At 49.5% G+C, this 18,839-nt stretch overlaps 1 protein-coding gene across 1 annotated transcript; it reads left to right on the forward strand.

Moving 5' to 3' along the window:
- Nucleotides 1-15,611: 15,611 nt before the first annotated feature.
- On the forward strand, nt 15,612-16,289 carry H6S33_000429 (uncharacterized protein; the record flags this gene model as incomplete). Its single annotated transcript, XM_044831805.1, has 1 exon — nt 15,612-16,289. The coding sequence occupies one exon, from the start codon at nt 15,612-15,614 to the stop codon at nt 16,287-16,289; it is 678 nt and encodes a 225-aa protein (XP_044699988.1).
- Between the last annotated feature and the right edge of the window lie 2,550 nt (nt 16,290-18,839).

Below are 18,839 nucleotides of genomic sequence, written 5' to 3' on the forward strand. Positions count from 1 at the left end.
TGGCTTTTTTTCTTTCGTTTCTCATTGATCATTGACATGGCTTGCTTTTTTCGCTTGGGTTTGGAGGATTGACTTCTTTTTTTCTCACTCGTCTTTTTTGGAACGGTGTTTTTTTTTTTTTTATTTTTATATCTTTCTCATTATTACTATTCCATACTCTTGCCTTTACCTCTGTCTGGCCAACCGGTTTTTATCTTTTCTTTCACAGGAAGTTTGGGTTACGTGAGGTTTTTTCGGCTGTACGTTGGGAGTGCGGGACCTGGGATTGAAAGCTACAAAAGCGGGGGAGGGCGGGCGGGCGGGGGTCTTGTATGTATTGCTGCAGGAATGGCATGGACGTTGAAAAATTCTATCGAAACGGAACTGGATTGGAGGCGGTAAGGAGGGGGTTTCCTAACTGGTTGGCTTGGTTGGCTTGGTTTGGTTTCATCAAGGCATATAGGCATGGGGAGCGCGTGTATATTTTATATCTTTTCTCTTTTTCGATTTCTTTTTCGATTTTCTTTTGAGTGTGATTTTTTTCTTTTTTTTCTTTTTGAGTTTGTGAGTTGTTTTTTTCTGTGAGTGCGATTTTCTTTTTATATTTATAAAAACGAGGCCTTTTTAGAAAGTGTGTGTAGGTTTATGATGATTTTCTGTTTTTTTTTTTTTTTTTTTTTTTTTTTGTGTGTTCTTATTTTTATGTGTGTGTGGAGGAGGAGGTAGGGAGGGAGGGAGGGAAGGTGGATAATTTGGAAGGAATTGGAATGGTTAATTTTCTGTATGAGCGTCGTCGTGAACTGTGTACTTGTGTCGTGTGCCTGTCTAGCTGTGTTACCTACAGTGTTGCCCCTCCGCTATACATACCAAATTGCCAAAAAAAAAAAAAAAAAAAAGGCCACAACGAACGGGTTTTGGTGATCCGAATCTGAAAAAATGATAGAATTTTTACCTGCTGTACCGAATAATCTGCTGTATCGAAACGAGAAATTTTTTGGAAAATATGCAGGTTCGTTATGTAGTTGCCGTGACACGCCGTGACATGGTGTGACAGGGGTTTTGGGGGGGGGGGGGGGGGGGTTGTGTCTAGGGATGTGAAATCGCCAATATACCACCTACGTGGTAATTATAATATACCCCTTTTTACATACAGCCAAAGTAGCCATGTTTGGGGGCTACCTGAATAAACCACCCACCCTCATCCAAAAAAAAAAAAAATTCCCACGCTTTTCAAGATTTGGCAAAGATTTTTTGGAATGATATCGAATGTGTTTTTTTGGGGGGGGGGGAGCTTATGTACGTACCCATACAAAAAAAAAAAATCCGAGAAAACTAATTTCACAAAAACAGAGATTGAAATTCTGAGTTTCCTTCTAGATGACTTTTAATGTTCCTACGAAGCGTGTAATTTTTTTTTTTTTTTACAATCAGTTTAAGTGGTGGTTTCGGGGGGGCTACTTTAGCTATAAAAAATTAAGTACCCCGATTGTAGGTACATGTACCGTTTCAGGACGCGGCCTTATAAGAGACTGGAGAGAATCGTGCACTGTGGTATGATTGAATTGACTACTAACGAGAACAGAAGGAACAGGCGCCTTTTACAGTGAGCAAAGACGTTGTAGTCTAATTACAGCACGTTCCATAATGCTAGGCCCAGGAAACGTTCTCAACTCGTAGTATGGTTCTCGAAAGATGGCCTATCCGGGCAATTGAAATTACTTTTTCGGGTAATTACTTGAGAATCTCAGGCTTGGGTTTCCTAAGCAGGCTATAATCCTAAGGTTTGAAGAATCGCACTGTGTGTGTTTGAGGCCTAGTATTACATATTATCACCACAACCACCAAACTCGTTTTGACAGTGCTAATAGCAGATAGCAAAGACACCTACCTACCTACCTACCTGTCATACGGCCAGCTCCGGCCAGCTTCGGATACTCTCGGGAGAAAGGAAGAACGGAACAGACCTGGGAAACGTCAGACATGTAGAGGTGGCGTCATGTGGCTTTCTCGAAAGCGCAGCCTCGCTCCAAGGATGCCCCCCCGTGCATGGCGTGTGATTCCGACTCCAGGATGCCATTCCGGCGGTAATCGCGATATGCCCTCTAGCTCTTCCCCTAGCTTCCACTATAGAAACAAGACTTGGTTTTGCCCGAGCGAGGTGGTGATGTAGGAATCGGACGGCGTAGGATGTGGGGGATGTCCATGGAAGTGTTCTAGGTTATCCCGCTCAAGCTATGCTAGCTATGCTGGTGATGTTGGTGATGCTGAGGTGAGTGGCAGCTTGGTCTGGCCGGACCCAGGGTGCTGCCTGTCACTTACGTAGCTAGAGCTTGACGTAGACTCTAGAGCACTTTACGGCAGCAAGCAACCGCGATCTGGGACGAATCGCTCGCTCACCTCTCCGGCGCTAGATACCTTCTCATGACTGCTGCGTGACTCTATAGTATTGATCTGCTCTCTGTGTGTACAGGCCTAACCGCGCCCCCCCTCCACTCCACTCCGCTTCACTGCCACTGCCACTGCCCCTGCCCCTACTATGTACTGCAGTTAATCGCTCCAATATGCTGGCCGCCTTTGGCGCGCGTAAACGAGTTGCACATCCCCCCCCCCCCTACATTACCCCTACTACCCTACCCCTACATACCCGCCCGACGCCCGACGCCCGACGCCCGACATGACCCGAGCGAGGGATTGCGAAGTGAAGTGCAATGATTCAGATTGCGACACCTCCCGCGCTAGCGTCTGTCAAAACCGAAAACTGCATTATTGTCCTTTTGCTTTTTTGTGTTTTTTTTTTAAATTTGTCCTGGCCCGGCCCTTGAAACAGTGGAATGTCCGTCGGGCAGGTTAACTAAGGTTTGGAGTCCGGTCCAAGGCATGTAGGTATGTAGGCACCAGGTGAGCGGGCGGCTGTTCAAAACACCAGCGAGAGAGAGAGTCGCATCTTGACTTGACCTTTTGTCAATTCGACATTTTTGACCCTCTGTCTAGAGATGCCAATTGCACCGATTGGCCTGGTCTACCCTCTAATTTCGTTTTTTTTTTTTTTTTCCCCGATCCCATTCCATTGCGTGCCGCCCGCTGGTACTCAGCTACATAAGTATCCAAAAACAAACCCACGGGAAGACTAGCATCAAGATCTCCCCCCAAGGCGCGCGCGCGCCGCAAAAACAAAAAGACTTGCCCCCCCCCCCCCCCCCAAAAAAAAAAAAAAGAAGAAGCTGCCAGTCCGATTGGGTTCCCCGATATTGGAATGCTCACAATGTATCGATCCCAGCACCGAGTTAAGGTTTTTTTTTTTTTTTTTCCGCTCTGTGGTTTGGAACTCTATTGGTACCGGTACGTACCGGTCGATATGTGTGCCTGTAATTTCCGATATAATAATAGCAAGGGCGTGGCATGCGGTACGGTGAAAAATACATACTCTGTACCGCCAGCGCGGGCGCGCACCGTATGATAGATCTTGTTCTTGTTCTTCTTGTTCGTCCCGTCCGTACGTACATACACGGCAGCTAGAGTAGACTCTTAAGAGCCTCCTCCTCCAATCCGATAAAACCATACATGTAATCTACACACTGCAATATCCATCCATCATACACCCTTGCCTTGCCTTGCCTTGCCTTACCTTACATCACCACTCCAATCCCTCCAATCCGTAGGTGGGGGGGGTCTAAATATACCTCACCCACATAACCCGGGCGCGCATCCCCCCCACCCCCCACCCCACTGGCCGACGTACCTCCTCTACCACACCCTGCGGGAAATGCGCTTGTGATTGGGTACGCGCCGGCTAAAATGCGCGCGATCACACGATTGGGCTCGCTTAGCTTATGGGGGGGGGGATTCGCGATAGAGGCACGATAAGAGACATACAGACAGAGAGGTCAGAGCTTCTTCTGGGCAATGCTTGGTGATCACTGATCTGATCAGATCAGTGATCACAGGACAGAGGACAGGCAGTAGATGGGTCGTGTGATGGGGCCACTGGCCACTGGATGGCTGGATGGCTGTGCTGTGTAGAATAGAGGGTGTACCTCTAGAGCGATCGCTTCACAGCCCACTGCTTGCCTGCCTGTCTGTCCGTTTGTCTGTCTGTCTGTGTGTGCACACCCAGGAAGCTTGGTCTTGAGTAGGTAAGGGGGGGGGGGGCCTAGAGTATGTAGGTACCGGCGCAGTATGTAGATCAGAGTACTCTATGGCTGCGGCCTAAACACCAGTGCTAGATAGAGCCAGAGCTAGCGAAAAGAGCCTCCCTCCCTCCCTCCAGCCTGGCGGCGGCCGTTGTCCAAGCAAAGCGAAAAAAAAAAAGAAAAAAAATGTCAAAATCACGCAATCATCGTGAAGGGCTTGGGGCTATGCACTCTACTCTAGCTTAAAGTTGCAGTTACAGCGGGATCGCCTGTACATGACCGTGGGGTTGCGGCGGATGGGGCCCGTGTGACGGTGGTTAAGCCTCCTTGTTCAGCTGTGGAGGGCACTAATGGTCATGGTCTACTCCTCCACCCTCTCTACTCTACTCTACGCTAGGTAGGTGCTCTAGATCCTCACTTGTATGTATCATGTATGTGCTAGGCAGCAGCAGTGAAACGGGACGGATGGGATGGGATGGGATGGAATGGGATGGGATGGGATGGGGCATGGGATGATTAGAGGCGAAGAGTGTCCGGGGGGGCAGGCAGAGGGGCAGCAGAGGGGCAGATTAAAGATTAGCGAGGTCATCACCTTGAATTTTTCAGCAAAAGGGTATATTCTGGTGAAGCAGGTACCACAATCTCCATCATAGTTTCCAGGCAGACGCGCAGATGGGCAGTGCAGTCGCCGTGCAATTGACCAACAATGTCACCGCAATTCCGCTTTCCCACCGCCAAAGTTACCGCGAAACGCGAAAACCTATGAGTCTTCACCACCACAGGCAACCACGTGAATCCACGATCCTCTGCAAGGGTCCAGTTTGTCCTGTGTGTACTTGGATCTAGGTGTATGTATGAGTGTAAAGTAGAGTATGGGTATTTCTGGGCCTCCACACACACATGAACCCTTCACCGGGACGATCATTGTCGGGGAACAAGTCGAGCTGAAAAAAAGGGACCCCCTCATACGTCGAAAGAGTCACAATACCGTGCATGACGTGAGTGATTTGCGTTGCTTGCTGCTGCTTGCTTTTTTGTCTGGTGTGTGTGTGTGTGTGTGTGTAGGTGTGTGGCATGGGTTACTTCTACAAGGGGGTGAGAGGTATCGTGGGGTATGCTGTGAAACACTTGTACAGTTTGTGGGGAATGGGTGGTGTGTCATCCATTTCCGCTGCTTTTGAAAAAGGGGAGTGTGTGTGTTTGTGATTCAATTAGCCCTAACCCTCGGTAAGCGGCGGTGTAAATTTGTGGGGGAAATGGATGGGAAATGGGAGTGGGCAAGGGAAGGGAGAGTGGGGGGAGTGAGTGAGCGACGGTGAGTGAAGGAGGTTCACCGGGGGCGGGTGATACTTGGTGATTCATAGAGAGATATACACGCGCACCACGGTTACGTAGACAGAGTGGCCTATGGATAGCTCTGCTCTCCTGCCCTGACCTGGCCGCTTGACTGCTTGACTGCTTGACTGCTGTAAAGAGTAGAGCAGCTACGTAGTTCTACAATGGACATTACCTACCATATACATGTAGCTATTCCTGTCACCAGCTACCTACCAGCTATGTAACTATTAACTACTCGAACCAGCGGGTGGTGGCTACAGTACTGTATCAACTGTACTTCTACTCAGTTATAATTAGCCACGCTACTTAATACAGTACGGTACGGCAAGCGAGAACGAAAAAAAAGAGCAGCTTACGGGCTGCCGTGATGAAAAATGAAACCGCTACTAATTTCAATACTCTATTCTTTCTCTCCCTTGAACGAACGTACGTATCGTTGCTTGCTTTTTTTTTTTTTCCCCAGCTAGGGCTGATTCCGCCAATTTTCTGTTTTTAGCCCCCCTCCCTCGATGCCTGTCCATTCCGTCCCCCCGTCCTGTCCTGTCCTGTCCTGTCCTGCTTACCTACTCACTCGCCCAGTGACAAACGAAGACTCGGTCACAAACGAATCGCCCGCCGCGGGAACGGGACGGGCAAACAAACACACTCACACTCACACTCACACAACCCACACATACGCAAGATCGATGAAAAACGCATCACATCATAGATCCTCACGGCCCATGATGGCCCATGTCCTTGCCTTGCGCACCGTCTCTAGCTAGCTAGGGTAGGGTACGTGGATGGGGGGTTGGCTTGGATTGGTCCTGACTCAAGCAGCCAGTCACGCGCGCCCGCGGCCGCGCCCGGGGATGACAGAACGCGAACCTTTTTTCGCGAACACGTTTTTAATTGTTTGTAGGCAGCAGTCTGGTCAGGGCCAAGGCGGGGGGGGGGGGATAAGGGATGAGGCTAATATAACATGATGGGGTGTGAGGATTTGCGATATTTCCTCAAACGAAAAGAAAACGGAGGGGGGGGAAGGGGGACGAAAACAAATTTTTGGTGAGGAAGAAGTAAACATGTGAAACGTTTCTGGAAACATCATGGGGTGAAAAAAGGAAACAAAAAGAACAAAAAACAAAAAAAAACAAGCAAAGCAGAAAAAAACAAAAAAAACAAGAGAAGCAACTGTCATGGACCTGGCCATTCGGGTTTCCGCGCGTCGTTCTGAAGACTCAGTGAGTGAGTAAGGAAAGTGAAGAAGTGAGGCTCATGAACGTTAAAGGAAGAAAGAGGCGATAGTGCTCTACTAAGAGAGGATCCGAGATGATGTCCTGCCAGCTAGCCAGCTAGCCCAGCCAGTCCAGAAGAAACAAAGCAGCTTGCTCGTAAGGCTGCCAGTCAGAGCTGTCCTGGTGGCTGCTCTGAGACCGTAACGGGTTGATCTACGGTCCTTTTAGGAAATAGAGCCTACACTACACCGTTTGTTTCCCCGGTAGCGACTCTTCAGGGAGCTAGAGTAGATCCTAGGTACTTTACTAGAGGCCGGAGATGGAGGGGGCTAATATTAGTGGATCCGGGGATATAATTATGATATGACTTGTTGAGTCGGCGAGTACTACGTAGGTGGCTTTGGAATTCCTCACTAGACACATGTACACACACGATAGTACTCTAGAGACTATTACTACCTCATGCTACTGATGATGCTACTCATGCTACTCATGCTGTCAAGAGGTCACGATACATGACATTTCAGCCCTTTCTTTTGCAGCTGCAGTACTAGAGCAGCACCAACGTACAGTCAGTCCGTCATGGCGATCTCTCGCTACCTAGCTCAGAGCTGCCCGCCTGCCTGCCTGCCTGCGCGGCCCTGTCCAATTTGTAATGAGAGACCTTCGACCCATCGTGATTTCCGTTTCGTTTTGAATTCTCAAGGCACAAAAACAAGAATTGCGTATGCCCACCACTTACCGGGTGACGATGGCTGTATTGTAGAGTACATACCTATGTCGAATATATCGGATCCCCCACCAACCAACTAATTAACCCCTGATACACATCCATCGCATCGATGGCGACGTTGACTGCAGTGCAGCCCGCGGCGTGAGATAAACTTTGTTTGCATCGCATTTCCTTGCTTGTTCCATTCCCATCCGTCGTTCCAGCCAAGCAGAGACGCGTATCTGTTTTTTCCCTCGCGTTCTCCCCACTCCAATCACGCCAGTTGTGTGTCCTGATTGCGCAGCCCTATCTGTGGTGGTATCTGGCCAACAATTGCGTGCCCTTCCAGAACCATGATATGATCAAGCCACAATTCGCCCCCCCCTTCCCCGGGCCCATAGGAACGAACGGGAATGAGAGAGAGAGAGAGAGAGAGAGAGAGAGAGAGCAATTAAGAGCAATAGGGATGGACAGAAAAACCCTCATTTTGAAACCGCCGTTCTTGCTCCCCCCGTGACACAGAGATACGGGAATCGAGAAAGTCAGAGAGAGAGAGAGTAAGAAAGAAAAAAAAAAAAAAAAAAAAAAAATAGAGACCAGATCATCCACCCAAGCCTTTCAAAATTGTAATCCTCCCGATCCTCATCTCCTCTTCTCACTTCTGACTCTCTGACTCTCTGACTCTCTCGCTCTCTATCTCGGCCAGGGCTAGGGCTGAACAGCTACCTAGCTGGCTGGGTAGCTAGTTCATGACACCGTGTGCAACTGGTGTTGCGTGTGTCTCGGCCCTTATCTATCGGCCCTTCAGATTTCCCACCGTGAGCTGTCCTCCAAAACACCACCGCCCGTAGGTCCCCGGAACCTCTTCTGTAGCAGATAGAGTGCAGAGGGTGGGTGAGCGTGCGATCTTGAAATGTCAAACGCGACCAAGAATCGGTTGCTCATCGCTCACATGTGAATGATCGAGAAAAAAATTATAAAAAAGTTAGCTGTGTGTGTTTTTTCCGACATGTTCCCTATTCCTTATGTATGTCCATCCGGAGCGGAGAGAGGGAAAGAGGGGTTGGGTTGGGTGGGTGCGGATAAAAAAAAGATAAGGCATAGCAAGCAAGAAGCAGCAGAACCCCACCGGCCACACACAACAGGAACGTGGACAGCGACAGCAGCGACAGGGAACGCCGACAGACATCTTAGCCCTTCAAGACCTGGGCCAGGCAAGGGGAGCGCTGGAAATCAGATGTGTTTACTATCGATCTTCGGAACAAGCATCCACACATGGGATGGGAACCAGGGGGGGGGTTGTCGATGTGTTTGAGGTTTCATGGGAACGCCTCCCCGGTGCTGTTTGGAATATCTAGAAGGAAGTATTATATATTCACTACATACAGTAACCCGCTTTGGGTAAAGCTCATGGAAGCGCCCGGAAAATTGTTGTTACGATCCTATTCCCTACGGACTACATTAATAACTGACGCGACATATACCTATGCTCGTACTGGGGCTGGCTGGCTATGGCTGGGGCTGGGCACTTGAAAGGCCGCCGCCGGCAGGGTCAGGGTAATAGAAAGAGAAGCAGCAAGAGAAGCAGAGATAGAGCAGGAGCAGCACGATTCGAAAGTGGACGTCTGGCTGGCTCTGTGAAAATAGAGTACCTAGCATGCCTACAATGAGTATCTATTAGAGTGCCCTTCACTACTATTATTACTGTTGTTAGAACAGGACGCATAGCGTCGAATTCATTCAGTGATAGATAGGGCAGGTAACATAGATGGGTTGCGCCGCCGGTCGTACCTACTCTGGGCACACAGGTATCTAGTACCTAGGCTTGACAGCTTGACTACATGATACTCTGCAAGTTCCTCCCCTTCATGTAGGTACACGCTTCTATCTTTCCTCCTCCGGTATTAGATCCGTTCCCCCTTCGAATCCCTCACGGAGGGAAGGGGGAGGGTTTGTCAGCAGCAATATCAGGATTTCCCTTTACCCTACCTACCCTCGATTGCGAGCAAGTGGCTAGCCATCATGATGTGCCCTGTCAAGATGTCTTTGCTGGCGTAGGTACCTCGTACGCTGTTATGGTGTGAGCGAGCGAGCATCTTCTTTCCTTTTTGACCTGCTTCCCCCCTGCCCATGCCGGCCCATACCACCCCCCCCCCCCCCCCCCCCCCTTTCCACCTGCCAGAGATCTGGCCCCCAAGTGTGGAGAGAAGGGGAGGGAGGTGGTAGGTTGTGGAGGGGGAAATGATTGTCGGTGCAGCTATTATTATAAAACTCACGAAGATCAGATCACCGCCGCCGCCGGCTGGTCACAGGCTAGCTGGCTACTCTAGGAGCGGAAGTAGAAGAGTACATAGCGTAGGTAGGTACTGGTCACGCAATGTCGCTCGCAAGTAGGAGTAATTCATCATTCACGATGGTCGAGGTGATCGGACGAAGAGGATCCAAAACGCTTGACTCTCTGATCTACTAGTACTCTACTTAGCTAGCTAGCTCCAGCTACTACTGCTGCTATGGCGGGTATTGGAAAAAAAAAAAAAAAAGGTCATACATAATCCGCCGCCCGCCACTGCTACAGACAAGCAAGCATCAAGCAAGAGAGATCTTCAGGAGGGTACCCTACTGAGCTAAAGCCACCCTTCTAACCTGGTTATTCTAGCTCAGTGTATTACCCTCCCTCCCTCTCTCTCTCTTTCTCATACACGGTGGTTGGGAAGTACTTCAACATCGTATGTACCACAAGCAAGCCAGGAAAAAAGGGTTACTCTCCTCTGCAAGCCTCGTGGATGATCCACTGTCGACTCGACAGGAAGGTAGGATGGGAAGGAAGGAAGGGAAAGAAAAAAAAAAAAAAACGGGTTAGAGCTTCCTCTAACGAGTTAAAATGGGAACAGGAGGGTTGAGGGTACATGAGCATTTTGTACAAGTGGTCCGCTGCTCCGCATGCAACTTGCCACGAGCGAGCAAGAAGAGGTTGGGGTTAGGTTATGGTGGGTGGTGGTGGTGTGGTATGTAGAGTACATAAGGGTAGCGTATTATTTCAGTATGTGGAGAGGGCGCGCACCGAGAGAGAGTGAGAGAGAGAGAGGGAGCTCTAGCCACTTCACACGCGGATGGATGCAGCCAGAGATGCACGCGGGACGGTTGAGCTTGACTTTTTGCTACGAGACTCAACTCTAACATTAGCCACAAGTCCCCTACCACCTGCCCTGATCATGGATGTATGTATGTAGGTACATATGCCCCCCAATCATGGAGAGTATGCACTCAAAGGAAAAAAAAAAAAAAAAAAAAAAAAAAACACAGAAAAGTCTGGGGAAAATTAAAAGCAACCCGGCTCTTTAGCCTTTTTTTTTTTTTTATAGTTGTTGCACGTACCAGCTCCCAATACTACGTGGAGCAATTAACAACCCACGACGGAGCATGGCGAAGCTATGGCCATGGCACAGCCAAAGAAGAAAAAAAAAAAAAAAAAAGAGGGCATGAATCGTGAACAGGTGAGAGGGGGACGCCCGCCCCCAGGTCTTTAGGTAATCTATGTAGGCAGTAGGGCAGGTGAGTAGGTACTCGTAGAGGGTATCATGTAGGGTTTTGCTAGTCAGCTATGCCAATTCATGGAATGGCGGAGAGTACATATTCTGTAACGCTTAACGACTCGAACTCCTGGCTGCTGGGCTGCCGGGGCTGGTTCGCCCTCTTCGTGGGATCTCAACGGTGGCCGGTGGTACATGGTGCTGGCTGGCGGCGGTGGTTCTACACTGTCTGCTCTACTCTGTGTATGGATGAGAGTGGATGTGGCCTAGCCCATTCTATTACACAACCAGCCAGACCAGACCACAGCGGACGACGACTCGACAAGGAGAGAATCGTCATGATAGGAGTACATAGGCATAGGGTAGGGGAATCGGGATTCAAGGAAAAGAAAGACGGGGAAGGAAAAGAAAAAAAAGAGAGGTTTGAATCCGGATATCCCTAGTACCTACAGTTCTCCTACCTGCTACTATTCTACCAACTAGCCCGATAGGCCAGAGTAGGAAAGGATCATCCTGGGGTCCGAGCAGCCAGCAGGCTAGCTAGCAGCCAGATGTGAAATCTCTACTTTTTGTTATTTCCCTTCAAGAATTCGGTTACAGTTGTATTATAGACGGGGGAGAGGGAAGCGCGCGAACGAAGAAGGGGTCGGGGAGTAGTAAGTGATTGACGGGATGGCATTGCCCTTCGATTTCCCACGGACAGACCAGACAGACAGGAGGATCTCCTTTGCTTTTGCTTTTGCGCTACCCTACTTCCATCGTAGGGTAGGGGGTTTATGTTGGTTAGGGTTGACTCGGTTGAGTTCTGCGGTGGTTGTGTGGTTGTGGGTGGTTTTGGTGGTGGTGGTTTGGCCTTGCGCATCCACCATCTATCTGCATGCATAGCGGATGCGGGATTGGGGGGGGGGGATGGGTTGGGTGGTGTGTGGGCGGCGGGAATAGATGTATGTATGTGAGGATGGCATTTCTTTGCTTTCCCTTTCCTCCAGCTCGACCCTCACACATTCTCTCCCCATCCATCCCAAAGCGTAGCATGCGTCCCGATGGGAAATAACTTACTGGTTCGGGAGCAAACAGCAGCATAGAGTACTTAGTCTGTGATCTGTCTGTCCTCCACAGCGTAGTATGTAAATAAGTAAAAGAAAAAGAAAATATACAAATGAACCTATTTTTTTTTCTCTCTCTCTGGTCTTGCGCTGTCTGTACATATGGGATGCTCTAGGGAAAGAGATGTAGAGCAGATGTGGTCCCTGCACGACATACTATGCTTCCCCCCCAACTGGGGTAATCGCCGCAAGAAGTTTCCCTTCGGCGGCGGGGAGGGCGAGAGGTCGGATCATTGATCAGGCAGGCCAGGCAGGTTAGCCCCGGGGTAGAGTAGGGTGTATGAGCAAAAAAGCAAAAAAGAGAAAGATGTATTTCCAATAGGCGGCGGGGAAGAGAGCAATGGGGAATGCGGGATTCCAATGGCATAAAAAAAGAAGTTCTAGGCACAGCTACATACGTTACAGGTTGATGATGAGCGTACGTGTGTATGTAGGTTGTGTAGATTGAAAAGCAGATGGATCCACAGACGGCCATTGATTCCATCTCGTGTGAGCTGTGTGCTGTGAGTGTGTGCGTGTGTGTGTGCTACAGAGAGACGAGGGAATATCTCTCTCTCTCTCTCTCTCTCTCTCTCTCTCTCTCGTGGTCGTGTTCGTGGGTACCAAGCCTTACTTTACTTTCTGATACAGTGGACGTATGTGAGTATGTACTCAAGCCCGGGAAGGGGAAGGGGTCGACTCGGTCGGTATTGTATCGCGGGAATAATTTGATATATCACATATTCCGAACGGGTCCAGCTGGCATAAGGAAGGATACCGACCGCGGGTTACGTCTCTACATACGGCATTCGAAACTCTGAAATAAAATAAAATAATAGCAGAATTAAATAATAATAATACCATTATCGATACATATGCGGGGGAGGGCTAGGGGAAAGAAGGGGGGAGGGGGGGGGGGGGTAGTGGGTACATAGTAAGGGGGGGAGGAGGAGATCGAAGGTACGCAGCATGGCAGCATGGCAGCATGGCGGCAGCAGCAGGAGGGTAATTCCGACCTGCTGTCTGTCTGTCTGTTCTGTCCTGGCCGCGCGCGCGCCGACCTTTCCTTTTTCCCTCCTCTCCCTCCTCTCCCTTTCCCTTTCGCGAAGCCAACTAAGCTGGTCTTGGCTGGCTGACTGGGGCTGGCAAACCAACCGAGGCTTCCCTTTCCTAATCCTGCTCCTGCCGCTTACTGCACGCTTCCAAGACGAGTCGTCTCGACGGATAACTCGGTGCTGTAACTTTACTGCTCTGCTCTAGCGAGCGAGCGAGTGAGACTGTGAGGCGAGTCTAGCCGTTCTGAAGGCAAGTGGTTGTTCCATATTAAGAACTTCCTGCTTCTGCTGCTACTTCTGAGGTGTTGGGCGGCGATAGAGAGGGTTAGGTGGGTACTGGTGCTGATGGTGGTGGTTTACTCTGGGAATAGTGAGTTAGCCTCGAGGTACAGCAGCATACATGAGGTGAGGTGAGTGAGTGAATGTGTAAGTGTGTGAGTGAGTGAGGTTGAAGAGTGAAATGTTCCCGGGTTCTCACCGTCCGTTTACAGGCCAGAAAGCGTCAATCTTCCCAGCTCTATCTTACTACACCTCATGGGTATGTTGCTGGCGGAGATTTTGTGGAGAGAGATGAATGCCCCGCTGTCATTCGTCTGGTTTAGTTTATTATTAGATGGGGGTGGGAGAGCAGCCATGGAAGGAAACTCAATGTTTCCAGAACAATTCCCTTCCCAAAAAAAAAAACGCCAGGCGCCATCTACCTCTGCTACATCTAACCTACCATCTCCCATAACCATGTAGCGAGTATTTCCGGTAACGATCCAAAAACAAAACCTTTCCGCGCGGATAGATAAAACGATACATGTATCGCGATTTCCTGTCGTTGTCCTGCCCAAGCCACACAGGTACATACCTCACAAAATGATTCCAATCCCAAGGGTGTGGATAAACCAGATGAGTGATGGTGAGAAATGAAAACCCGGAAACAAATCATTGGCACACATCTTCGAAATGTGATTTTGTTTTGCAGCAGATCCGACCCGGAGGGGCGGTGGAAAAGGAAACTGACTGACCGACCGAACCGACGGACAAGCCATGGCCAGCCCATCTGCTGCCAGTTGTGTTTGGAATGGGTCTATTCTACGGTACGGTGACAGTATGTGTGGGTAGGGTAAAATGAAGGGTCGAACATTACGTTCGGGCATGGGCATCCGGAGAATGTGTGTTCCTTTTTCCTTCCCCTTCCTTCCTTGGATGTCATTTGGGATATATTTTGAATTCCGGGGTTTATTTTTCCTTGATATTTTGGGGGCGGGTGGAAGGGGAAAAAGGAAAATAGATGAGAGGGCGTATTGATTACGACTACTTGTACTCTACCTTAACCTGCTGCTGCTGCTGCTGCTGGTGGTGCTGCTTGCTTCGTTAACTGAGCAGCAGCAGGAGCAGCATGGCAGCAGTTCAGTCAAATGTATGTATGAAGTATGTAGGTAAAGACGTACCAGGATGGATAGACTATGAGTTGTGAAAACAGTACGAGTAGAGTATGCTCTCGGTGGCCTCCGGTAACCAACGTACCCAGGGAAAGCACGCCGTTAGGCCATTCCTCTTGGGGAATGGATACCGTCTGCCCATCTCAACCTATCATGGGGAGGCGCAGAGTACATATCTCTAGAGTGGCTTGAACGTATGGCAATCACACACTTGCTCACTCGCTCTATGCGATCAAGCAAGGCAACCCACCACCACCACCACCACCACGGTGTGTGAGTTTGCAAAATAGGCCTTGTGTTCACAAGGAGCAGCTGCGCGTGCGATTGGGGGGGGTATGACAGATGCTCTTTTTGGGAGAAGGTGCCGCAGCAGCAAAGGGAGGCGCTTGCTCTTTGGAGACTCTGGGTGTTTGAGGGTTATGGTGTGTGATGGTTTTAGTGGGAGAAGGATTATTTATTTTTATTTTTTTTTTATTTTTTTTTTATTTTTCTTTTGGTGTGGGAGTGATGGATGAGCTGCTGCTGGGGGGGGGGGGGGGGGGGGTGGTGGTGAGCGAGGTCATGCCGCTGCTTTTCCAAAAAAAAAAAAAAAAAGATGTCGCTCACGAAGGACCTAATTCACAGCTCGGGTCTCGTCTTGAGTAATGTGCCTGCTGTTCCAGTCATACTGGGCTTCCAAGCAGCCGCATCCTTGACCAACCAGAGGGTGTTGATGTATGTACTATAGAGTGGTGTATGTGCTACCATACACTTACATCCAGCGTAGGTGAGGACTAACTCACACATCCCTTTCCTTGCAGGTCGTCTGCTTGCTGCGACGCGAGACCCACACGACTGGCCGCCAGCCACTACTACTCACCTCTGGTGGCAGCAGACAGATTGATATAAACCCTCTCACATCCCCACAGACCCATCCTTTTTTTCAGCATCATCATCATCAACAAGCCAAGTAAACCAAACATCGAACCTAAACAGCATCCTTACTACTACCGCTACTATTACTTATAGCTTCTAGTTAAATACAACTAGTTCACACTTCATCCAGCTTCCTGTCTCTGTTTCGACACTTTCAAGACAGAACTTCACTTTAACCAAACAATCCTTTCAAAAAACAACAACCTTTTAACCAATCTTCAAGATGCGCATGCCAGGTTCCCGCGCTATGGTCCACCAGGCCACCACCCCCACCGCTCCCACTGACGCACTCTCCAGTCGTCTCTCAACTTCCCTTCGCTCATTCAACGTTCACGCCCGTGCCTGCTCCGCTTGCATCGATCCCTACGCCGTTCACAAGTCGCCCAGCCGTCAGCTCTGCGACGTCGGCCACCAGCTTGCTACTGAGATTGCCGTTAACCTTTACGACAAGGCGCGCTCTACCACCGGCGGTGTCATCGAGGTGTCTTTCCCCGAGGGTTGGGAGTCAGTCGATGGCCTCATCCGCGCAATCACCCACAAGTTGCAGGGAAAGCCTTCTAACTGCGTCGACGTCAATGTCTACGACGCGTTGAGGACCAGCAGAGAGAGGGTCCAGTACATTCCAGCAGCTACTCCTACTTCTTCTTCACCTCCACCAGTCAACAGGGGCTCGGCATACGCGCGTGATGTCTCTCACAGGAGCGGAAGCGGGCGAAGGGGCAGCATGGACCCCAGGAGGACTTCGTCTTTGAGCTTGGTTGAGGCTACTCCCATTCCTTCCTCAAGGAGGTCGCCTTCACCAAGAAGGATTGAGGGTGCGGAGCAGCAGTTGAGCTCCAGCCCAAGGAGCAGCGGGAGGAGCGTCGCCTTCAACCCCCAGGTCCAGACTAGATACTTCTAGATGGAACACCTCGGGTCCCGACGGAAAAAAAAGGGAGGCCTTTCTTTGAACAAAAAGAGGCTTCGATTACTGTTGTGCTTGAAAGTACTACCACCAATACTACGAAGAGTGAGGGATGGAAGAAGAAGTCCTACTTCGAAAAAAACCACCATGGCGGGAACCATGAGCTGTCGGGGGGTTTTACTACCTACCTGACGATAACCATCCTGCCCTCCCCCCCCCCCCCCCCCACTACACCACACACTCCTCCATTCTGGAGGAGATAGAGCCGTGCTGCCTGCCTCACTAAACTGAGAGGGCTCCGGCTATATCGTTTACGGTTTTGCATGCATTTGTTTGCGGTTTTTTTTGCCTCGAACGGGATTTCCTCCTTCCCCATAATAACAACAACAAACCGCCAACACCCTTCCAATAGAGAGCAGCGTCCGTGCGTAAATGCCGATGAACGTGATTCGAGAATACAGGGAAGAGAGAGTTTTATCTGGTAGTTGCTTGGTTGGGATTAAAGGACAGTTCTTGATAGAGACTTGATTGTTTTTGTTTTGCTTGAATGGCAAAGGCGGAGGGTTAGGGTTGAATATGGGAGATGATTTTGGGACTTTTTTAGTTTGCTTGCTTGTTTTTTCTTTTGTTTTTTTTTGGTGCCTTGAGGGTATTCACTCTATCGAGTTCTTTTTTTTATTTATTGTTTGGTTATCAGTCAGCAAGACCTTTTTCTTTTGTTTTGGTTCCTGGTTTAAAAGAATAAAAAACACTCTTTTGCAAAAAAAACACATCTTCCATCATTTTCCATCGTGACATCTTTCTATCATCTTTCCATCCTTCCATCAATCAGCGAGAGTGTCAATTCCGGTGATTGTGATTTTTTGTGCCTGCTTCCCACCATCGTCCCTCTTGGAAAAAAAAAAAAAAAAAAAAAAAAAAGAGACGAGAAAAAAGAGACATGAGAAAAAAGAGGCATGAGAAAAACCTCTCTCTCTTGCCCAGATTGGATTGCATACATATGCATACCCGCCCTCCCACCCCTTATTTCCACCTCTCTTTCCGATTTCCATCCGTTTCTCGCCACTCACTGCTGGCTAGCTGCTGCCTGCGTATGTATGTTTCTATGTCCTGCTCTGTTCCTGCTTTACGCCATGCCATGCCTGACAGCTCTCGCGCGCGGGGCGGACGGGCGGTGCACCCATTCTGTATTGTCCGTTCCAATAGGACGAGAATCGAACTTCTCAATCCGGACAGAGAAGTGAGGGCTGAATATTGATGGTTGGGAAAGCAACGAGAAAAAAACAGGTTGTTACAACACGCAAAACATTAGTTAGCGAAGTATCGTCGTCTTTCATCATTGTACCTTACGGTTCCGCTCCCTCCCTGCTAGCTGGGTGGTAAGGCAGGTAGAGTACCTACATACCTGGGGGGTAGGTTGTGGTACTCAGTACTTGCGTTACATACAGTCAGTCCAGTCAAAATCAGTGACCCATAGGTATTCGGTACATGGGGTTTAATTAGCTTGTTCACAAAATAAAAAATAACAAATAAAAATAAAAAAAAGATATTGTTTTTCCTGTATGTACCCCTTTTTGTGAATTCACCCATCTCGATTGCTGACGATGACCTTTATCAAGTTTCCCTGGTTTCCAGTCTGTCATTGATGCTTTTGCTTGTTGTTGCTACTTAGCAGCTGCACTGCGCCCCGCCGCAGGATTAGATAGATATGCGGCTCAAATCTGGCAGAAGATTGGGTGAAAGGGAGGGTGGGGAGGGTGGTTGCAACGCTGGCGAGAATGGAAAGGCCGATAAATAATAGGAAATCCCCGGGTGCGCACCTACAGTTACCAGGGAGGGGGGGAGAGGGTCCTGGAGGGTGGAGCGCAACGCGTTGTTTCCCACTCAACACACCTAACAACCTCTCTCTCAACACCCTCACGCTCACGCGCGAGGTGTAGTGACGTGCTGTGGGGTGGGTGGTGAGCCCAAGGCAGCCAATCAGAGCCTAAACCAGCGCTTTTGCAAAATTTCTTTTCTCGCGTTTTTTGGTCATTCAGCCAATTTTTCTGCCTGGATAGAGTACCTATGTACATGTAGGGAAGGGTCCTGGCGGGGAGAGAGGCCACCGTTGACGATGTTATGTCTTGACGCTCGAGCTATCGTCTCCGAGATACCAAGAAGGGAAGATCTGGCGTCATCGCGGTCGGGTATCAGCACTATCGGCCAAACCACCAACTTTTTTTTTATTTGATTTTTTATTTAATTATCGATTGCAGTTGTTGAATTGCGCGCCCTCAGGCAACGGAAGCAAATGAATGGCCAGACCAGCAAGCGGCAACCACCTCATCTGAAAGTCTCACTTGTTGCTGGATGGACCTTGGTTGACGTCGTTTTGGCGAACTGTCTATCGTGCGCACCGGGGTCCGGGGCGCAGTCCGTCTCAGGACTAACACTGCTGCTGCTCACCACCCTCACCTAGCGACGACAAACGCTGGTGGGAGAGAAATATGTGTGACGTCGAAGAGGGGTTTCCCGGTCTCGAACAGAACGGCTGAGGCTTTCCTT

The sequence above is a fragment of the Morchella sextelata genome (genome assembly GCF_020137385.1).
Source record: "Morchella sextelata strain SCLS chromosome Unknown scls_1, whole genome shotgun sequence".
NCBI lineage: Eukaryota > Fungi > Ascomycota > Pezizomycetes > Pezizales > Morchellaceae > Morchella > Morchella sextelata.